Raw genomic sequence first — 20,103 nt, 5'->3', positions numbered from 1 at the left:
ACATATACGTACACATACTTGAAATTATTTTATACAAAAATGTTTACTTTTTAAATGTTTCTTTTACTCCTATACACTCGTTCTTTATAAATTTGATTATGATATTATATTTTTTATACTTTTCTTTCTTTTTTTTTTGTTATTCGTAAATTATCAATTTTAATATAATTGTACACGATACATGAATACAATGATATACAACAGTGGCATATAATTAAACATGTATGAATAAATAATGAATATACATACATATAATAAATGATTGATGGTTTTACAAAATAAAATACCACTTTATTTTCCTATTGCACACCTCATATTTTACAGTTTCAGTATCATATTCGATTCTATTTGGATATGACTCTTTGTTGGTAACATAAGTTGCACAAACAGAAATATATATGTATATAAAACATGTGACACATGCCGGACTGTAGATCTTGTTTATTTTTTCAGGATATGTAGCTTTTTTTTTTCTTCAAGAATATCGATAATAGAATGTATCTACTTGATTTTACACACACGATTCATTCTTTAGAATTATTTTACCACATGTATACCATCTAAATGCATGAAAACAACTTGTAATGTTTATTAATATTCTGGAAAAGGGAAAGACATATATATATATATTCTAATCTATTATTAATCATTAAAATTTCATTGTCTTACAAACATGTGGAAATTAATAATCTAGAGATAAAAGACAATGTAATCATCGGCAAATAATAATTATTGTAATACAATAATGTACTATTTTATAAACAGTAATTAGAAAAAAATAGCATTTAACTAAAAGTAAAGATTCATATGTCTGTCCTTTACAAAAAGTATCTTTCTTTCATCAAAGAAATTGTATGTTTAAAATAAAGATAAAAATATAAAATTTAATTAAAATTGATATACATTGATTTGATGTAGGTGTAATTTCTCGCCACACAAAAGAAAAAAAAGAAAAAAAAAATGCCAACAGAATGTGTCTTTGTATTTATAACACGTATTTATCTGAAATTATTTAAAAAAATATTCTTATGGTAATTTCTTGTTTAATAGAAATAAAAAGATTGCATTTCAATGTCAAATTATAAAATGTTACATTTGAAAAACCAATTTCTTAATTTTATGATAAATATTTTACTATACTGTAATAAACCATTAAACATCTTGTAATGTTTTTATAGAAAAAGAAACAAAACATATAATTAAATTCAAAATAAAAATTAGAGATCTTTATAAATTAAAAAATACGTATATGATAGCATTTTCTAATGAGATTAGACATGTATATCTTATATAATTAACTGAAATGTGTGTATTTTTTTGAAAACTAACTTTATACACATCAACTTTGTAACAAATGTACATAACATCGTATCTCTTTTCGCAGAAACTAAACTTGTTTAAAATATGTTACATGTAAACGGAGCATTATAAATAAATTCTGTACGATATGAATTTTTCAATGATAAAGGATTTGTCGTATGTACATTTGTTACTTTCTACAGAGTTGTATTAATAGTATGTGGAATATCACAAGCAATGCGATGAACAGCAAGGTGTAACAGTAGTAATTATATGTGAACCTTAATATGTTCTTTCAGCATACTTTTGTCGGCAAAAGTTTCTTCGCAGATCTCGCAAGTAAAATCCTCTCCATCCTCGCTGTCATGTTGTTGATACTGTACAACTTGGATAACATGAGATGTTTCTTCCTGAGATGTTCCTACTAAAGTATCTTGTTCATCTCGATCTCTTTCCTCTTTTAAGGTTTGCTCGGTCATCACATCCATAGGTATATCAGTACTGCTTACTTGTATGATTTGGCTGGAGTAATTTTCGTGGCTCTGGGGATTCGGTATGGCTAAAACAGGTAGCGATTCGTTCTGTTTCGATATTATATTTAGAGTATTGTTCTGTTTAGAAGATTGAATTAAGTGCATCGTGGCTATATCGTTTTGTCTGATTGTTTCATCGAGCGCATTGTCTACGGATTCTGTCGACACAATGTGCGCCGCATCGTTTTGCTTATTCATAGCAATCATATCGAGAGTATTTCGGTGATTCTGATCTACTTGGAGTACACGAATGTTCTCGTCTTCCTTGCCTTCTACGATGAACCGTATGTTGCTGTGCTTAAGCTCGGATATCGCTATAAAACCGTCGCTACGTTTTTCCGTGGTGACCACAACGAAGGCGTTGTTCCGCTTCTCGTTCGTGACATGCAAATCGTCCGATTTATCAGATGTATCGGTGATGGATAATAAAGCTTCATTTTGCTCCGTTTTGGAGATGAAATGCTCCAAGGCAACATTTTGCTTTGCCCGCGCGTTGCACGATGACGTTGATTTCGATGATTTCTTCTTCATAGGCTTGGACTTTGGAGAGGCATCGTTGTTAGTCTTCGCCTTTGCCTCGGCTATCATCTGATCCGAATGCTTAACGATATGCGCGCAAAGTTCATCGCGGTCTTGATTGAGAGCACCGCACAGAGGACACGGATACGGAGGATCGCTCGCTTCTGTCTCGTTCTTTCCCGCGGCGTGAACCCATCGAACGTGTTCGCGCAGGACTACCTTCTGATTGAAAGCCCTCGAGCATAACGGACAGACGTGCGGTCTCTCCCCGGTGTGGATCCGTTCATGCTTCCTCAAGGTCCCGCCATCCCGAAATGCTTTCCAACAAAACTTGCAGCCGTATGGTCGTTCGCCGGTGTGCGTACGATTGTGTATTAAATATCCTTGGCGAGACGAAAAGGTTTTCGAGCAAGTGTCGCATTGAAAATGCGCCGGACTCCCGGCGTGCGTTCTACCGTGCTCCCAGAGACCTTGTCGCGACACGAAACTCTTTCCGCATTCAGTGCAAGTGAATGGCGAATCTCCGGGATGTGCGGACAATCTATGCTCGTCCAGTTCATTTTGTTTCTCAAACTGCGAACCGCATACTTCGCACGAGTGTGTTTTTTTTCGATGGATCCACTGATGACGAAACATTTTCTGCTTGGTCGTGAACTTCTTTCCGCACTCGGAACAAGCATGCTTGCCCCACTTGTTGTTGGGCACGCCTTGTTCTATATTGTTCTGCATTATCTTCTTGGCGCAAGTGATCTGATGGTTCGCTAAATGATTCCCATTTTGAAACTGCTTGTCGCAATACGCGCACTCGATCGGCATGTTCCAATTTTTAGAAGTGTGAATCTTCTCATGAGATGCCAATGCAGTCGCGCGTGAAAAATTGATTCCGCAATGCTTGCACGTGTACTGTTTACTGCTGTTTGTTTCGACTTTTCCATAACTTTTTCTATTCGCGTTATTATACGAAAGCGTTTCGACTTTGACTATTCCGTCGGGAGTATTAAACGAATTTATTGATATATCGTAATGTTGACTGTTATCGACTGGATTACTGATATTATTTTGCTCAGTATATTCGCTGAATTGTGTCACTTCACCATTAGGCATTACCGTAAATTCTTGTAGCGTATCCATCTTCTCCTGATGATTCGATATTGTAGTAATTGTCGATTGTTCGTTATGAAAATTGTATGACGTGACTGGCCATTGAACTTGACATACATCATAATTCTGTATAGATTGAACAGACGAAGAAGACGGCATCTGAGATGTATTTTGCGAATCGGACGCATTCTCCGACCACTTCTTAAACGTTTCCACCGATTGAGATATATTATTCCCTTGTGATTGCATGATCGCTCGTCCCGCGACGTACGTATGTATCTTCATGTGATTAGATAAGCTGGAGGGCCTCTGAAAGTCCAAGCCACAGATAGTGCATTTGTGTGGACGTTCGACCTGATGTACCTGCAGCATGTGCGCTTGCAGACTGCTTTTAGAACGAAACAAATTGCCGCATGTTCTGCATGCGTGAGGACGATCCACCTGATGACATACCATATGATTATTCAGGTCAATCTTCCTCTCAAATCTCTCGCCGCAAGTGATGCAGGATAGTTTAGACACTGTACATACAGACCGATGTTCAACCATTTCTTCTTGGGTAAAGAGACACTTACAAATTGGACAGCTGATCTTCTTGTTTTCGAAGCATGGATACATACCGCCTAGTTGACGCAGAGCTTCCACAGCCATAGATTCGTCGTCACCCGATGTGTACTGCTGCTGCTGCTCCTCTTGCTTGATGTACATTGGATACGCTACCTGATTGTCATTCTCCTCATCTGATCGTTCCGTAAGAATTTCAATAGCTTCTCGCGACTCAGCAATATCAGTATTGTTAGCGTTGCTGACCGAGACTTCCGCAAGGTCCTCCTGGAGGACACATTCGTCAACGCATTCGACAGGTTCACATATCTCCTCGTGAGATATCATATTCTCTTGTATGGCATCGTGTACATCGTCGAGAGGAAACGTCACGTACTGTTCGCTCTCGTGAGTTTCCATTTCATTTGCCACTTACTGACGTTCCATCAACGTTATGTCAACGTCAGACGTAACATGCACGAGGCAATGCTTGAATAGAACCTAGTTTCACCTCAAGCTAAATCTTGTAGGTTAAGTTGGGTTCTATCGTTGCTAGCAAGATAAGCTGTCGTGTATTCGAATGTTATTATGTATATTAGTGTATAGTATATTATCATGCCACGACGATTTTATCATGCGCGATTCGCAGCCAATGAATAAAATATATTCTCTTCTTCGTTCCGCGAGCATAGGTACTGACTATGTCTTGCACACACAGAGATATGTACTTTTGTATACATTGTTTTTTTTTTTATTGTGATTTAAAGATCTGCATGATGACGTAAAATCGAAAGAATTATTCAAATTCGATTTCTGAATGTCTCAAAAACACTGTACGAGAGCTACAATACTGCGAGGTTATCTGCAAAGCAGTGACCCACATCGGTTATTACCTGAAGTTGTGCGATAATGACGTCAGAAAGGCAACTGAAACGAATAAATAATCCCTATATATAAAAACACGCGACAAATTTCATACTATTTGTTTCTGACATGTGGTTGAAAGGTCATTTCTCTCTTTTTTTTGTTGAATGACAAGTCAAACGATTAAAATATACATATACAATAACAGTAAATCTTTTAAACATTAATTTTGTAACGTTTGAAGATTTAAATCTGCACATGTAGTATCAATTCTGTCATTATTCAATCAAAATTTGTAGTACACAATGAAACGACAGGAAGAAACTTTGGCGGGTTGGAGCATTATATGGTGGTTGTTTAAATTATTCGGTATTCCAATAACCATTCCATGGTTGATATATCATTTTATTAACATTGTGCAACAAAAGCGGAAAAGAGCAGCTCTTAGCGGCAAGGTAATATATATCTTTTTACATTCTTTTTAAGAGAATAAAAAATAGAATTTTATGATGAGAATAAAATATTTTTTGAAATATATATTAATATTCAGAAATTCGAATATTTTTGTGATTATGTATATATTATTTAATGTAATTCAGGTGGTAATGATAACTGGTGCCAGTTCCGGCTTGGGAGAGGCTTTGGCTCATACATTCTACCGTTGTGGTTGTAGAATCATCTTGGTATCTCGCAGAAAAGAAGAACTGGAGAGAGTAAAAAATGATTTGATAAATACCCATCAAGTACGTCTTATAATGTATATTTTAGTAGGCAAATATATATGTAGAATATCGATAATTTCTTGCCCTTTTCAGACAGTTCCAATTCATCTACCCATTGTTTTGCCATTAGATTTAACTGAGATTAATAACTTGAAAGATGAAGTGTCAAAGGCTATAATGGTATATGGCAAAATCGATATTTTAATAAATAATGCTGGCATTTCGTATAGAGGCGAAGTTATTAATACAAATGTTGATGTAGACATAAAAGTCATGCTGTCAAATTATTTCTCTCAAGTTACATTGAGCAAAAGTAAGTGTGTCGTATAAAAAAAATTTTGATACAGATTTTGTAACAGACTCATTATTCATTATGGATTTGCAGTTGTTCTTCCATTCATGATAGAACAACAGTCTGGTCATATAGTCGGTATAAGTAGTGTACAAGGGAGAATTGCTATTCCATTTAGGCAAGTATTTCATTAAAAATCAATATCAAGTATCTTAAGATTATTTATATTATTAATACACAATGTTTGCAAATTTTTAGATCTGCGTATGCTGCATCTAAGCATGCATTACAAGCTTGGTACGATACCGCTAGAGCGGAACTATTTGACAAAAATATTAAGTTTACAGTTGTTAATCCAGGATACATTAAAACATCTATTTCTCTTAATGCTTTAACAGGAAATGGACAAGTATATGGATGTTAGTATTTTAAATATTATAAATGCTAAATATTAATATTTCATATTGTTTATATGATTCTATAATATTATTTTATTATATAGTAATGGACAAAACAACTGAGAATGGTTATCAATCCAAGTATGTAGCCGAATGCATTTTAAAGTCAGTATTGAATCAAGAAAAAGAAGTTACTATCGCACCATTTTCCCCAAAGGCTGCTATAGTACTTAGAACTTTATTTCCATCGCTCTTTTTCTGGATTATGCAAAGACGTGCAAAAAAATCAGCAAAGAATACATAATATTAAACTATTTAAATACTATTTAATTAAAAATAGAGCATATAATTGATTGTTTTCTATAATTGTGGAATGGATTTATGTGTAATATATATCTTTTGTATAAAATAAAGAATTAGATTGTTAGAAAGAAGAATGTTAAAAAGTTCTAATTTATATGAATAAAGAATATATATAATTTTGAGCAACTATGAGCAAACGTTTTTAACATTTAAACTTATAATTTTCTAAAGATTATTAAAAAAGGATAGCATATGTATTTAATATTAAAATGATAATTTATTTAAATTTTGACACTTTATTAAATTTTCTTTATTTATGTAAATAATATAAACTTACTTAAAATATAATAGTTTTTTAATATATATATATAACCTCTGAAAAATGCATCTATTATCTATTGTAATAAAATCTAATTGTAAAACCTGTCATCAGGCAGATTTATCCATTTTAATTTGCAAAATTCTGTATATATAGATCACATGTTTGTTAGCTTATTTGTTCTACTCTTTATATAATTAAATAGAGATTATATGTAAAAAAAGGATATATAATAAATATTTATGTTGAATAAAACGTAATTAAATATGATGTTAAACTTAACATCAAATAATTACACGTACTTTCATTTAAAATGTTATACGATATTTTATATACGTGTTAGTATGTAACTGCCTTATACATACAAATGTATAACATTTGATATATGTTGAAAAAAGCTTTACAGGTCTGAAAATGACTGCATTTTCTATTCTAATACCTTGTTCTACGTGCAATGGATTTTCTTTCCTGCAGTATTGTAATTTATTAATCTAGTACATTTAGAGAAACAAGTCTTTAACAGAAATATAAGTTTTTCTGCGCTTCATGTATAAAATAGAACTCTTTAGAATGAAATCCAAATGTATTTTCAAATATTGATCTTACCACTCTTGTTTCTCTGGCTTTTAAGCTATATTCTACATAACACACAATATAACAATGATATTTTAAAGTATATAGGTTACAAATTTGATTTCTAATTGTTATTCAGAACTATGTACACTGTTCATATTTTGAGCTCTTCTGTCGATGTACATACGAGGGAACGGTTTGTTGTTCATGTGACTACAAATTTTGTATTATGTGAAAAAACTTCACATATTGTGCAATGTACAGGATTTTAGTTTTTATTATCATTAAACATTTACAGGAATGTATGTAATGTAATTTGATAGGACTAATGTAAACGATAAAAAATTTTATACGCGCGTTTATAATGAAAAAAAATATATATCTTACTCTACATATTTGTGGTTAATAAAATAATCAAAGCTTAAAAAAAATATGTTAAGTTTTTAGTAGTCAACTTATTCTTCTGATATTATGTAATATAGATTGTTCTGTTGGGTGAGAAAATCTAGGCAACATACCCTTTACACATAATATGTACTGTGGGTGTTTTTTTATTCTCTCTCTACCTATATATATTTTATATTTACAATCTAAAAATACATAATGCTAAATCCATATGTTCCGTTGCAAATGTCATAATTCTAAGAACACTTATGTCAATATTTTTTTTTTTTCCTCCAGTTTAGAGATTGCATATATATATGGCTTTTGCAACTTTGTAATACAGTTATCTTTCACAATTTTTCCCAGGTGGAGATCAAAGAATATAACAATGTAAAATCTTAAGGAAATGACAATGCCAATGTAAAAACTTGGATAAAATCTGGCTTTTGTTACTTGCATTTATGTGTAGTTTAGTCAGATCACATAAGCAGGACTCACCTGTAAAGTAGTATCAAAGAATATAAATCAATCATCGAAATGAGAAATAAAAATAGAGATTTTGCATTCTTAATTAAAAAGTTAGATTTGTAGATCTACTATTGTGAAACTTAAACATAATATTTAGCTCACCTTATTGTTTCGTTCTGGCTTAAAACCAATGCCAGTAATAACTCTTTCACTTAAACGCCTGGTACACTCTCCAGGCAGTAATGCTGAGGGCTGCCAATGTAATAGTCGTATGAAGAATTCGTCTCCTCGTATCATCTTTTCTTACAAGAAACGTGGGAGACGAAGGACCTAAAACAGCTAACAGCTCTACGTGTGGTAATTTGCTGGTATCAGTTTCTACTTGATATTGGCAACAAGGATCAAATTGCCAAGAGACTGTATATAATCCACAGGTTATAACTGCTGTAAAACCTAATGGACCACAGATATATGGCCGATCGCCCCAAAGTACTCCTAAAAAAAAAAAAGAAAAAAAAAAGAACACTCGTTATAAGATATATTATTTATTTCAATAATTATATCCAAATAATTCTTATATAAATGAAGCAAACCTGTGACGATTGCGGCAAGACCCGACAACGCAGCAGTCTTGTGAAGACAATTTCCCACTGCTATCCATCTTGAGGTTTCATCACCTAATTTCGATGGTTCGATAACAATTAAACTGCATTCCGATTCTAATGCTCTCTCTAACTCATATTCAAATGTCTCATGAGCATTCTCACTGTCATATACCTCTCTGATAATGGCAACATTAGAGGACTCATCTCTATAAAAAGAGAAAAAATGCAAATTATTATTTTTATAATTTAATATTGTACTTTTTCGAACAATTTTATATTACTCTTCGCAATGTAGTTATGTACTTAAAATTTATATAATTTTCATGTCAGCGTGCCAAAATTATGCATATCTCTATAGTTATAAAATTTCTTTATAACAAAATCAAAGAATCTTCTTGTATAATAATAGTCAGTTTTGTTTTTAGATTATTATCCCTGTGGATGTATACTTAATAGATATATTATCGAGTTCTGCATAATAAAGAATATTAGAAATCGCAATGCTTTCCGGGATTCCATTCTTTTCTATGTTATGTAACATCGATTAAGATAATCAATGTTACATTTTGTTTTGATCGCGTAATATGTTTTACAAGACCGGCGAGATTAGAACCAGCATATCGTATTTCCATTTCGGCATCGTGGATCGATAGCGATTAAATATCGTAATAATAAAAAGAGGCATGTATATGTGTGTATATATATATATATTTGTGTACATATATATATATATACATACAAATTAAGATTGAGGAAGAACGACGGCGAAAGTGACAGCAGTTTACGGGGCCGCTTCAACAAAGCGTGGATTCAAGTCGCGATTAAAAATATAATTTTCTCCATTTCGCGAGATCACCCCAGTCGTAAACTCGCGGATTTAACGCTCGTTGATGTTTTCAGGATCGGATACACACGGTGGCAAGAGATTTATTGTCATGAAAGATAAATCCGTTGTACGCCACGCCGCACTGACTTTGAGGTTAATTTCGTGTCGATGGCGATGGAGATCGCGTCGCGGCGACGCGTCCCGGCGATATTCTCTTCGCCAAAAAGATGTCGGGTTACGCGAACAGTGCGGAGAATAATTCGACCTACGAACCTGTCACCAGCTTCATCTACCATCTTCGCCGTCGATCCCGCAGATACTGAAACGGCGGTCTACACGGACCGGAAGAAAAAGCATGACTCGTCGAACCGGACACAAAAATCAGCTGATAGAGCGAAGAGCGCCCGCGCCGCGCGTTACTCGTGTGACTCGAGTAGTTGTCGCCCGTTTTAAACTTTCTCTTGGATACCGCGGTACTCGAAGATCGAATGACGGTTGGAGTCGCGTTTCAAGTTTTCATACAAATACCGTTCGAGAAGGTAAGTGAATCGTTTTTCCTGCATGTCCGTACTCAAATTGTATCGGAAAGCTATTAATTTGGACAATGAAATACGTATAGATGATAATATATATAAAATCAACGTAATAAACATGCAAAATATTATATTTGGGATGTAGCTCTCTCTTTCTCTCTCTCTCTCTCTCTTTGGCTTTCGAGTAATATTAAACGACAAGAAATATATCTGGCAACATATTCGAAGTATATATATATATATAAATTTTTAATCTTTATTATTTTTTATAAACACATATGTATTTCTAACTTAAGCTAATTTGATTCATTTTCATATTAAATTGTTGTTAATCGAAATATAATTATCGTACTATAAAATATAGAAAGATGAACTTATATATAAATTAAAACTTTTATTAAAGATTAATATACAATTTTAAAGAATATGACTGATATCTCAATCCAAAATATATGGTTGCATTTTGTTTTCCTCGATATTATTTAAATTATAACGTAAAAAGCGGTCGTGCCGCCATATTATATGCGAATACAATATATAATATATATTTTGCCTCTCATCCGTATGTCATGTTTGAATATTGCCGTCTTTATTTAAACATCGAATTTGGAAGGTTTATTTTGCGGCTCATTTTACGAGTTACATTAGCAAAGAAACGTAAATCGATTTATTTCGTTTAGTTTTTTGGATTTAGAATTCAATAAATATTTGCGTTGGAAAGAAAGAAAGAGAGTACGGAAGCGTATAAAAAGTGCGAGTAAAATGAGTAAACAAGACAATCGATCCATCTGCTTATTTAATTGCATCTTTTACTAGCTTTCTACATCTCGCGAGATCGAAAATAGAACGCGTTTATCGTCGACGGTGTACAAAGGGAAAGAAACGAAATGTGGGAGATACGTGATTAAAGTTTGTATCAGATTACAAATTGAAGATTGAATAAACTTTTAGCTCCCCCATTTCATTCTAATTTCAGTCGAATTCTTTTCTTTATTCTTTAATTTTCAATATATTAATCTCTGATACGCGGTTAAAACAAACATTGATAAATGATATAATTAATAAAAAAATATTTCTATTAATAAAATAGATATTGTAAAATTTCAGGAATGTCGGCGGCAAAGAGTGAACGTGCGCGCGAAACATCCATCATAAGTTCCCGGCAAGCTCGTTACGATGGCGCTGGCGTAGGCGAGGGACTATATTCGCGGTCGCGCGTAGTTACGCGAGTATAGCGCGTTGCGCGGTCGGCCGGGTGAGAGAGGGAGAGAGTCGTGGCGGTGGCGGAGCGCGCGGATAGAGCGAAACGGGGCCAGATCGCAGATGGACGTCCGCGCGAGCGTACTGTCACGGGCAGCGCGACGCGCCGTGCCGTCGTCGTAAATAAGTGCCGCGTGTTGCGTCGCGTCGTATCGCGTGTCATCGTGTCATTGTCATCGCAGGCGCGCGCGCGCGCGCGCCTTCCTATTCCGGGGTTAGGATTACGCGTCCGGGGGATTCTCTTCTCGCGGTGACATTCGGCCGGGAGTGAATACGGGTGCGAAACCGAGTTCTATTCCCTCGTATCGATATACGTGCTATATTCGAGCGGATTGATATACGTGTCCGCGACGAATCGCGGATATCGGTAATTTCGCTAACGTCCTGAAGTGGCGCTAGGAGATTGCGAGATCACGTACGTCAATGACGTGAACATCGCGCATTGCGTCGAGGCGACAGGCGACACGTTCACGAGTCTCCGAGTGTTAGCGGTGGCTGTTGGGCCTGTCGTGACATTCGACAACGTGAGAGCGGGTTTCTCGTAAATCCACGTGCTTCCATAGGAGTGTCGGAGCAGCGAGGCGAGGTCGTAGCCGCGTCGATCGAAGGGGGATTCATACATATGTATGTATGTATGTATGAAGGAAACGCGCAAGTGTGTTTACGAACGGTGCGTACGCGGTTATGTTTTTTATGCTCGTTCGGCGGTGGCGATTGTAAACACGTGACGCGATCCCGTCGTATTCTACGAGAATCAGCGGGATTTCGCGTCAATTCAGATCAATGAACTGGGAACATTGTTTGCGGAGTCGCTTCCGCGAGTGAAAATTTTCTTTCGTACGAAGCAAGATTCGAGAAAGTATCGCGATTGTCAAAATAGTGGTTTTTTTCTTCCGACGTGTTTTTCGAACGAGTGTTTCGGCGGATCTCTCTCTCTCTCTCTCGTCGAGCAATTTCGACGAAAAACGTATCGAGAGTTGACATTACCGCGTCGTCGAACAGCTGGCGGTGAATCTCGCGGAAGATCATCGTCGCGCGATCGACGTCAACGACCTCGACGTTCGCGATCCCGTAAGGGGGTGGGGGGGGGGGCTTCCGTCAAGAGCAGTGCGTGCGTTATCGCTAAACGAGATCTCTCGCATCGACGAAAGAGAGCTCGCGTCCGAAAGATCGCGTCGACGTGAAAGTGACATTCGCGTGAGCGCGAACAATTTGTGGGAGAGGAAACCGGAGTGGCGCTCTGGAACGGAAGCCGGAAGGACAGAGATCGGCGGTCGACGGAGAAAAGACGAAGGTAGGCGATGCTGTGTCTCGGCAACGATCGCGGCTAATTCGCACGTGTCGCGATGTCGGGTGGCACGGCGGGCGGCGTCCGCGGCACCGGCGCCGAGTGCAGGAAGTTCGCGCCCAACATATTCAACAAGAGCAAGTGCAGCAGCTGCTTCAAGCAGAAGGAGGAGCACAGCGCGGAGGCTCTGGAATGCAACAGGGTGAGTTTTGCTTGACGGACTCGTACCCACCTCCGGTCTTCTCTGTAACGTCCACTTCCCCGTCCTCATTTCGGCTCCTCCTCTTTCGCTACCGCGCGCCTTCTGCTTTTTCCCCTCTCCTTCTTTCTTCCTCTTCTCTATCTTTCCAGCTCGCATATATATATATATATATATATATATATATATATATATTTATATATATGATTGTGTATGTATAGTTGTAATTATTTAGATTGATGCGAAAGATTTTCGTTGTATTTGAAAGATTGAAAAAGACGAATTTAATAGCGAGTTATTATAAATTTATTTATTTATTATACGACAATCATAAAGCGTTGATTTCGACCTTCTTCCCTTTGTAATGATAAATCTTTGTAATGATAAATTTTAAAATGGAATTCTCTTTTTAACGAAAGAGATAAGGCATTAGTAATATATAATAATTAATTAAAATTGCTTTTTCGATTAACTTTAAGTGGAGTTTACTTCAATAGAAATTAAATTTAAAATTCAATTAACAAGACACGTGAGGCGAAAAATTGGAAAATTGCGATAAAGAATAATCTGTCTGTCGACATTTTCTCTAGAAAAAAATTTATTCGATATTAATCAAAAAATATTATTACAAATATATCCGATCGTTTTGGTATCCTATATATTTCGTATTTTATTCGTGTATATTGCTTCATTTTTACATATATATTCTTTTCGGTTTTTTAAATAGAGAGAAAGAAACAAAGAGAGAGAACTTTTTCTTATTCTAGGATAATAATAAATAGTTAATTTTCTTTCCCCCCCTCTCTCTCTCTCTCTCTCTCTCTCTCTCTCATGCATCTGACTCAACTCTGTCCCTTCTCGTTCATACTCGAATTCCTTCCTGTGTTCGAGAAGGAGCGAAGAGAGAAGGAACGGAGGACCTGTTACTCAAAACATTGATGTTATGTAAGTTCCGCTGCAGTTGTCGTTCGCAAACTCAACGCGGCGACCAACGTGCAACGTTTCGTTTATCCCCCGTATTTGTTCCTCAAGATGACATCCGACATCTTTCGACCTGATTGCACCTCGATAGTCGCGGTTCATTAACTTTACCTAGCTATCGCTACGTATAACGTTCTAGATCGATGTAAGAATAAGAGTTTATTTAATTCGAAGCCCGTTAGCGCTTCGACCACTATCGCGCGAGTCACATTTAAATTATTACGTAATTGACGCGAGTGTCGCGTATTTGTATAAAGTGTCAAACAGGCGAAGACAGTTCCGGCACATAGAAAATAGATAGAATATGGTGGAATAGCGCGACATTTTTTTTCTCAGACAAATAATATAACGATTGCGAGACCCGCATGAGTTTGCATACAGGATGAATATTACCGCTTGACGCGATTACGTCGAGAGTCACGTTGTCGCGTAGTCGCTTGCCACGTGGTTTCTTTTCGCAGCGTTTTGATGTTTAGGCTGTGCTTTCGATCTCGCGCTGCTTCGTAAGCGCGTATTTTTTTGTCGAGGATAATCACACGCGCATAACGAGCAACAATTACGCGGCGATTTAAGGGCACGTTTCAAGCGAGCGTATTGTAAAATCTGGCGCGTTAAAAGAGAAATTGCTCGGTAGTAAAAGAATATTTTTAAACCGTCTTGTATATCTTAACATCAGCAGTTCTTTGAGGAAACGACGCATTTTCGTGAAAAATGTTTCATGAAAAAGTTGTATAGCTTTAAGTGGCGCATTATATAATAATATTAGTATGATCTTGAATAGCACCGTCAAGGGACATTACATATTCTTGTAGCTTACCTCGACAGCTTTCCAAAACACTATAATAAAGTATTTTTTTCATTAAGTACTTTTTGAGTTATTTCATATTTTAATCTGACATATTTTGATGTAAAAAATTAAATATCTCGTAAAATATTTTTAGTTTTCGATAATCTTACCGTAATACTTTTATGTACAGAATAATGAGACAACTTAATTAGTATAAAAAAAAATAATTGTTTTTGAGAAAATTATTTACAATGTATTTTTTTAAACAATTTGTTTCTCGTTTGCACTAATTGATTTGTCTCTGATTATTCTGTACATAAAAGTAAGACGATAAAATTATCGAAAACTGAATATTTTATCTTTTATATATCAAAATATGTCAGATTAAAATATAAAATAATTCAAAAAGTACTTAATGAAGAAATACTTTATTACAGTGTTTTGGAAAGCTCTCGAGGTAAGCTACAAGAATACGTAATGAAAAATAGGGGGTTTCGTTAAAAAAATTCAAAGTGATTTTTATATGACCTTTTGACGGTGCTATTCAAGATCGTACTAATTATATAATGCGCCACTTAGAGCTCTACAATGTTTGCGTGAAACATTTTTCACGAAAATGCGTTGTTTCCTCAAAAAACTGCTGATACGGGCGCTCTGTTACACCCTGTATATATATATGAAAAATGAGATATTTTTAACCGTGTTGTATAAAAACATAAGCTAATGTCGAATCAATACAATAGAAATTTGGAAGCGATCCTTGAAATTTCGAAGAGAGGAGGAGTTTTTGTCGCGTATTATTATATTAATTAAACGTAAAATTGTGCTTCCTACCGATAAGAATAGAATAACGATGCTTAATAAGTTCTCGTTTCTTTAACTCGAAAGTGCGTGCGAGATATCGCTGCGTCACGATCGGGGATATAAATACAGCTTCTGGTGTGCGTATACATCGGAACGAGAAAGGAATCTTTATAGTTCTACTTTTTTCGTCTCGTATATAATTTTTATTTACGGCAAAGTCTTTTCGCTGATGAGTGAATGGCCTCGTAAAAATCAAGGAGAGAGGAAAGAGAGGAGGGACAGAGACACCATAAAAAGGTTAAAAATTAATTCACGCTATACGGTACCGAGGGCAGAAAGAAGAAAATGTATGATAGCGGAATCGTTGTCGCTTTGTAAATGCGTATTTTTTCTGCACTTGAAACCCGTCTCTTTTTATATTCAGTCGCCATTTTACCGTTTGTTTTAATACTTCATTAATCGTCGAAATTGATCGCGCTATCTTTTACCTCCACCTTCACTTCTTTACAATGATACAACGGATTGGCTTTTAAACGAATTTCTTCGGTCTGCAGCATACGTGAATAAAAGCTTAGATACATCATATTTAATCTTTCTTCGTAAGCATTAATTCTGCATTCCGTGTACCTTTTCTAAAAGATGCATAAATTAAAAACTTAATACAAGTATTAGAATAACCAAAGCAGCTTTCTTCAATTTTCATTATTTAAATCTTTTTCCAGTTTTTCCAGCACAAAGTTTGCATTGTTGGTTTTACGATACACCTAAATTGAAAATTGAATCAATATTATTTGCATCTATATCATTTTTATTTTGACCGATCAATATATGATATATTTCGATATAAAATTGAAAGATCAAGTATCAAAGTGTTATCTTTCTCTTCGTATTCACTAAGATTCTTGAAATAATTCTTAAAATATATATATATATTTTTTTTTTTTAATTTTATTTCTATACTTGCAAATTTGATCATAGTTCAGTTTCACGTAAATCGAAATTTAATATAAATTATTATTATATTAATTCTAGTTTTATATCCCGATAGATTATTATTTCGCGTATTTCGAAGTAAGATTGACGGATTAAAACGAGATGATTGCGAAAGTTGGCTCGCGCGCGTTCGATGTTCGCCAATACGCAGCTGTTTTTTTCCCGGTCCTCGCGCCGTTGCAAATTTCGGAATGTCGGCAGCCTTGCGACCTGTTCTCGGTGCATTCCAGCCATCTCTTCCTCCAGCATCCCTACGGGAGAAGGCCCCCTCCGAGAGTTGTTGGCCTGTCGGCTCTCGCATGGATGCGGTATCTCTGTATCGGTTTATTCGCCCCGTCTCGCCTCTCCGCGCGGGATCTTCTTCTCCGTCTCTCCCATATGACCGCAAATAACGTATGCATACGCGCGACGCAATGTTTCTTCACTCATGTTGGCCGTTATATCGATCTTTTCGTAATTTCAAATCGCGTTATTTATTCCCTAGAAACCTGTAAATTGTATCCTGTAAATCGGCTCGTGAGATTTTGCATCTTATTGTTAGCGGGGGAAAAGAAATGGAAAAGGAATTGATTTTCATTTATATCCCAAGGAGATATTTCCAGAGACTCACATATCTCATTCGTATATCGCGAGATCTAATTTCAGCAGGCACACCGCGGGAATATACAATCGTACTTCGTACGATAGAAAATACGATTAACAAAAGAAATCGCTCTTATTACGCGCGTATGTACGTTCTCGTTCTTGACTAAAGGGACCCTTGGGCCATATATACTCGCTCGTGACCGGCCATTATCGGCGTGCAGCTTGGTATTTTCAGAATCCGATTACTTCTTCGTGAGCGCCTTTGTAAGTGCCTTCGAGAAATAATTTTCTGGGATGAGAGGGCTCAAGACGCGGTCAAGACGTACCTTAAATTTTGATCCGGTCAAATGATTCCGAGATGTCTTACGGTACCTCGGGCTTCCTCCCAGTTTTGGCCAATATATATATATATATATATATATATATATATATATATATATATATATCTTTTTTTTTTAAATCAATTTCTTGTTTTGTTTTTTTCAACAAGATTGTTCGTTTTTCTTATATCTACCGCAATCTTTGATGAAACTGTATATTAATTATAGTAGAAAAATTATTATCTATTCAAAAGACTGATGAATCTTTAATGACTAATGATTATTGATTTCAAAAATCCGATGAATTTTTATTAATTTTATTTATATATATTTATATATATCGCAAAATATGAGCATTTAGAATGGCTTAATTTAATAATATTTGAAAATAATGCTATATTAATACACGAATTAATCATGTTGTGCAATCTTTTTTACGCTATGAAAATATGCACAGCAATCTTGTTTACCAATTTAGCGATACTAGTATATGTAACCCGATCGACTTGCGTACACGATACCTAAATCAATAGAGAAATTCCGGATTCTTCGCGATTCGCGATTTTTTTTTTCATTCTCGCCTTTATCTACTTTATCCGCTTTGTCTCGTTGATGGGATCGTACGACAATCTATCTTTCAGAATGGAATTTCACCTTCTAACGAAATTGGACGCCTGCTGATAACTCTTACGTTAAAGACGCTGGTGAAATGTGGAAAAACCATTAATTACCTTCAATCGAGTGACGAATATTATCGTGGCGTATATTTTTTTTTACATTGCCTCGGCTATTGTGCATATTGTGAAAAAACTTGTACCGTGATTAAAAGCGAATGAGTAAATATTATATTCATCAATTAGGCGAGCAAAGTGCAAAAATCTGATGTATCGAAAAGATAAGCGTGATACGGTATTTTTCAAACGGTATATAAACGTAATTCCGTACTATATCGTAGCGGAATGTTGTTCCATATAACATTCTTTTTATCTCGTGTTTATCGCGAAACTTTATTACAAAAACTCTTGTTCGAGAGACGCGAACAAGGTAAAGAAGGGGTTACGCGAATTAACATTCCAGTTGCGGCCGAGATAATTCTCGGTTTATTGTCTGTGTATTTTTACGATAACGCGCCCGATACGCAATCAAGTTTTCATTTCGGTCCGAGAGAGACCGAATTTTTTTTCCTCTGCTGGGGAATAATTTTTGTCGTCAGGATCCGTAGGGTTTTCTTCACGGTATTCGATGGATTTAATTGGTAATTAAATACATACGAAAAAAAACTCTTTACGACGTTTTAATTAATATTGTTAAGGGGATACGCATTGGTGGTCTTAATTAAAGTAATACCGCGCATCGACTACTACCGATCTTTACGAAAACCGTAAGACGCTAAAGTCTTTGGCTTAAGAAAAGTTACGGGCAAAGCTATAAAATTCGAGGCTGTGTATTTCAATCTGCTCGCTCACGCGAGATTTGCACACTTTGCGAGATTGTAATAACGATTACACGAAAACGTCACTCTGTCACTCGACAACAATTTATCCCCCGATGAACAAAGATAAATGCTATCGATTACATTTGCAGATACACGTGATCCTATTGAGATGTAGACACATGATGCGTTAACGCTATTCACATTGATTTCGCGTGTCATTTCTATAAGCATTATTTTTATTCTTAATTCCTATATTTAATTTTTATAATGAATATTAGCTAATTTTGTTGAATTTTGATCCGAGAATTAAAAATTCCGCATTTATTTACTATGAATATTTTTAAAGTAACGTACACATATGCATTTAGAAAATTATTCTACCGTTATACAAGTACAAAACGATAGCTATCGAGAGACGATAACCTTACAACATACATGATTGTAAATTGAGTAAGCGAGATGTTCAGTGATTCGACATGACTCGAAACATTCCCTATGATATTTACGATTTCGTGATTATATCTACGTACACGTATAATATACGTACAATACGAGATAATGCAGATATCCGCGTGCTTGCAGAATATAAATTTCTCTCCAAACGCATCCGCTGCTTTTGTCGCGATTACCAGAAATTATTAATATAAACGATAAAGATCACACACACACACACATATATATATATATATATATATATATATATATATATATATATATATATATATGTCGTATTCGCCTTACACAAAAATATCATCATATCGTACAGGGTTAAAAAAAATATCGTTAAATAATAAACATGTATCTTGGCAAAATATCTAATTATTTTAAGTAATTGTTTCGTATAACATATACACATTGTACGGCGTAAAGTTTTTTTTTTAATTATTAAAAATATTTGGAATAGACGTCCAAGTGTAAGAGAGAGAGAGAGAGAGAAAGAGATAAACCCCGTCGAATATTTAACAGAAATCTTTGAGCTCGCGACGGTTTTTATTTATCTGACACGTAGATCGAAACCTGTGGCGAAGAATTCCTGCGAGGGGATAGCCGTTGAAATTTGTAAGCGCGATGACTTGAATATCATACGAGCGTCCCGAAAAATGTGCGTTACCGTAATCGAGACGCGTAGGATTGGATTGCTCGATACTATGCGCGTAATAATAGTCGCC

At 35.5% G+C, this 20,103-nt stretch overlaps 4 protein-coding genes across 5 annotated transcripts in view; 2 read left to right on the top strand and 2 right to left on the bottom strand.

Moving 5' to 3' along the window:
- Nucleotides 1-1,344: 1,344 nt before the first annotated feature.
- On the bottom strand, nucleotides 1,345-4,898 carry LOC138941735 (zinc finger protein 665). Its single transcript, XM_070311616.1, has one exon. The coding sequence runs from the start codon at nucleotides 4,413-4,415 to the stop codon at nucleotides 1,569-1,571; it is 2,847 nt and encodes a 948-aa protein (XP_070167717.1). The 5' UTR covers nucleotides 4,416-4,898; the 3' UTR covers nucleotides 1,345-1,568.
- LOC138941736 (dehydrogenase/reductase SDR family protein 7-like) lies at nucleotides 4,741-6,860 on the top strand. The gene is made up of 6 exons (XM_070311617.1): nucleotides 4,741-5,314; nucleotides 5,459-5,602; nucleotides 5,675-5,894; nucleotides 5,967-6,051; nucleotides 6,132-6,292; nucleotides 6,376-6,860. The coding sequence occupies exons 1-6, from the start codon at nucleotides 5,165-5,167 to the stop codon at nucleotides 6,573-6,575; spliced, it is 960 nt and encodes a 319-aa protein (XP_070167718.1). The 5' UTR covers nucleotides 4,741-5,164; the 3' UTR covers nucleotides 6,576-6,860.
- On the bottom strand, nucleotides 5,281-10,116 carry Pmi (Transmembrane protein Pmi). 2 transcript variants are annotated; one of them, XM_070311619.1, is made up of 4 exons: nucleotides 10,023-10,116; nucleotides 8,912-9,129; nucleotides 8,481-8,813; nucleotides 5,281-5,563 (listed from the first exon to the last, which is right to left on the bottom strand). In XM_070311619.1, exons 1-3 carry the CDS (start codon nucleotides 10,043-10,045, stop codon nucleotides 8,527-8,529), a joined length of 528 nt encoding a protein of 175 aa, XP_070167720.1. In that variant the 5' UTR covers nucleotides 10,046-10,116; the 3' UTR covers nucleotides 5,281-5,563; nucleotides 8,481-8,526. The 2 variants fall into 2 exon arrangements, with proteins under 2 accessions (XP_070167720.1, XP_070167719.1); XM_070311618.1 differs by lacking the exon at nucleotides 5,281-5,563 and adding an exon at nucleotides 8,034-8,348.
- Nucleotides 10,117-10,218: 102 nt separating this feature from the next.
- The window catches only part of Osp (myosin phosphatase Rho interacting protein outspread), a 168,181-nt gene continuing 158,296 nt past the window's right edge, over nucleotides 10,219-20,103 (top strand). Inside the window, 2 exon segments of the mRNA XM_070311512.1 lie at nucleotides 10,219-10,288; nucleotides 11,390-13,032. Coding sequence (XP_070167613.1) covers nucleotides 12,889-13,032 — 144 coding nt within the window. The 5' untranslated portion in view covers nucleotides 10,219-10,288; nucleotides 11,390-12,888.

This window comes from Polyergus mexicanus, unplaced genomic scaffold (genome assembly GCF_030449975.1).
Source record: "Polyergus mexicanus isolate NDT 795.1 unplaced genomic scaffold, iyPolMexi1.0 SCAF_20, whole genome shotgun sequence".
Lineage (NCBI taxonomy): Eukaryota > Metazoa > Arthropoda > Insecta > Hymenoptera > Formicidae > Polyergus > Polyergus mexicanus.
This window is presented reverse-complemented; position numbering and strand designations above follow the sequence as displayed.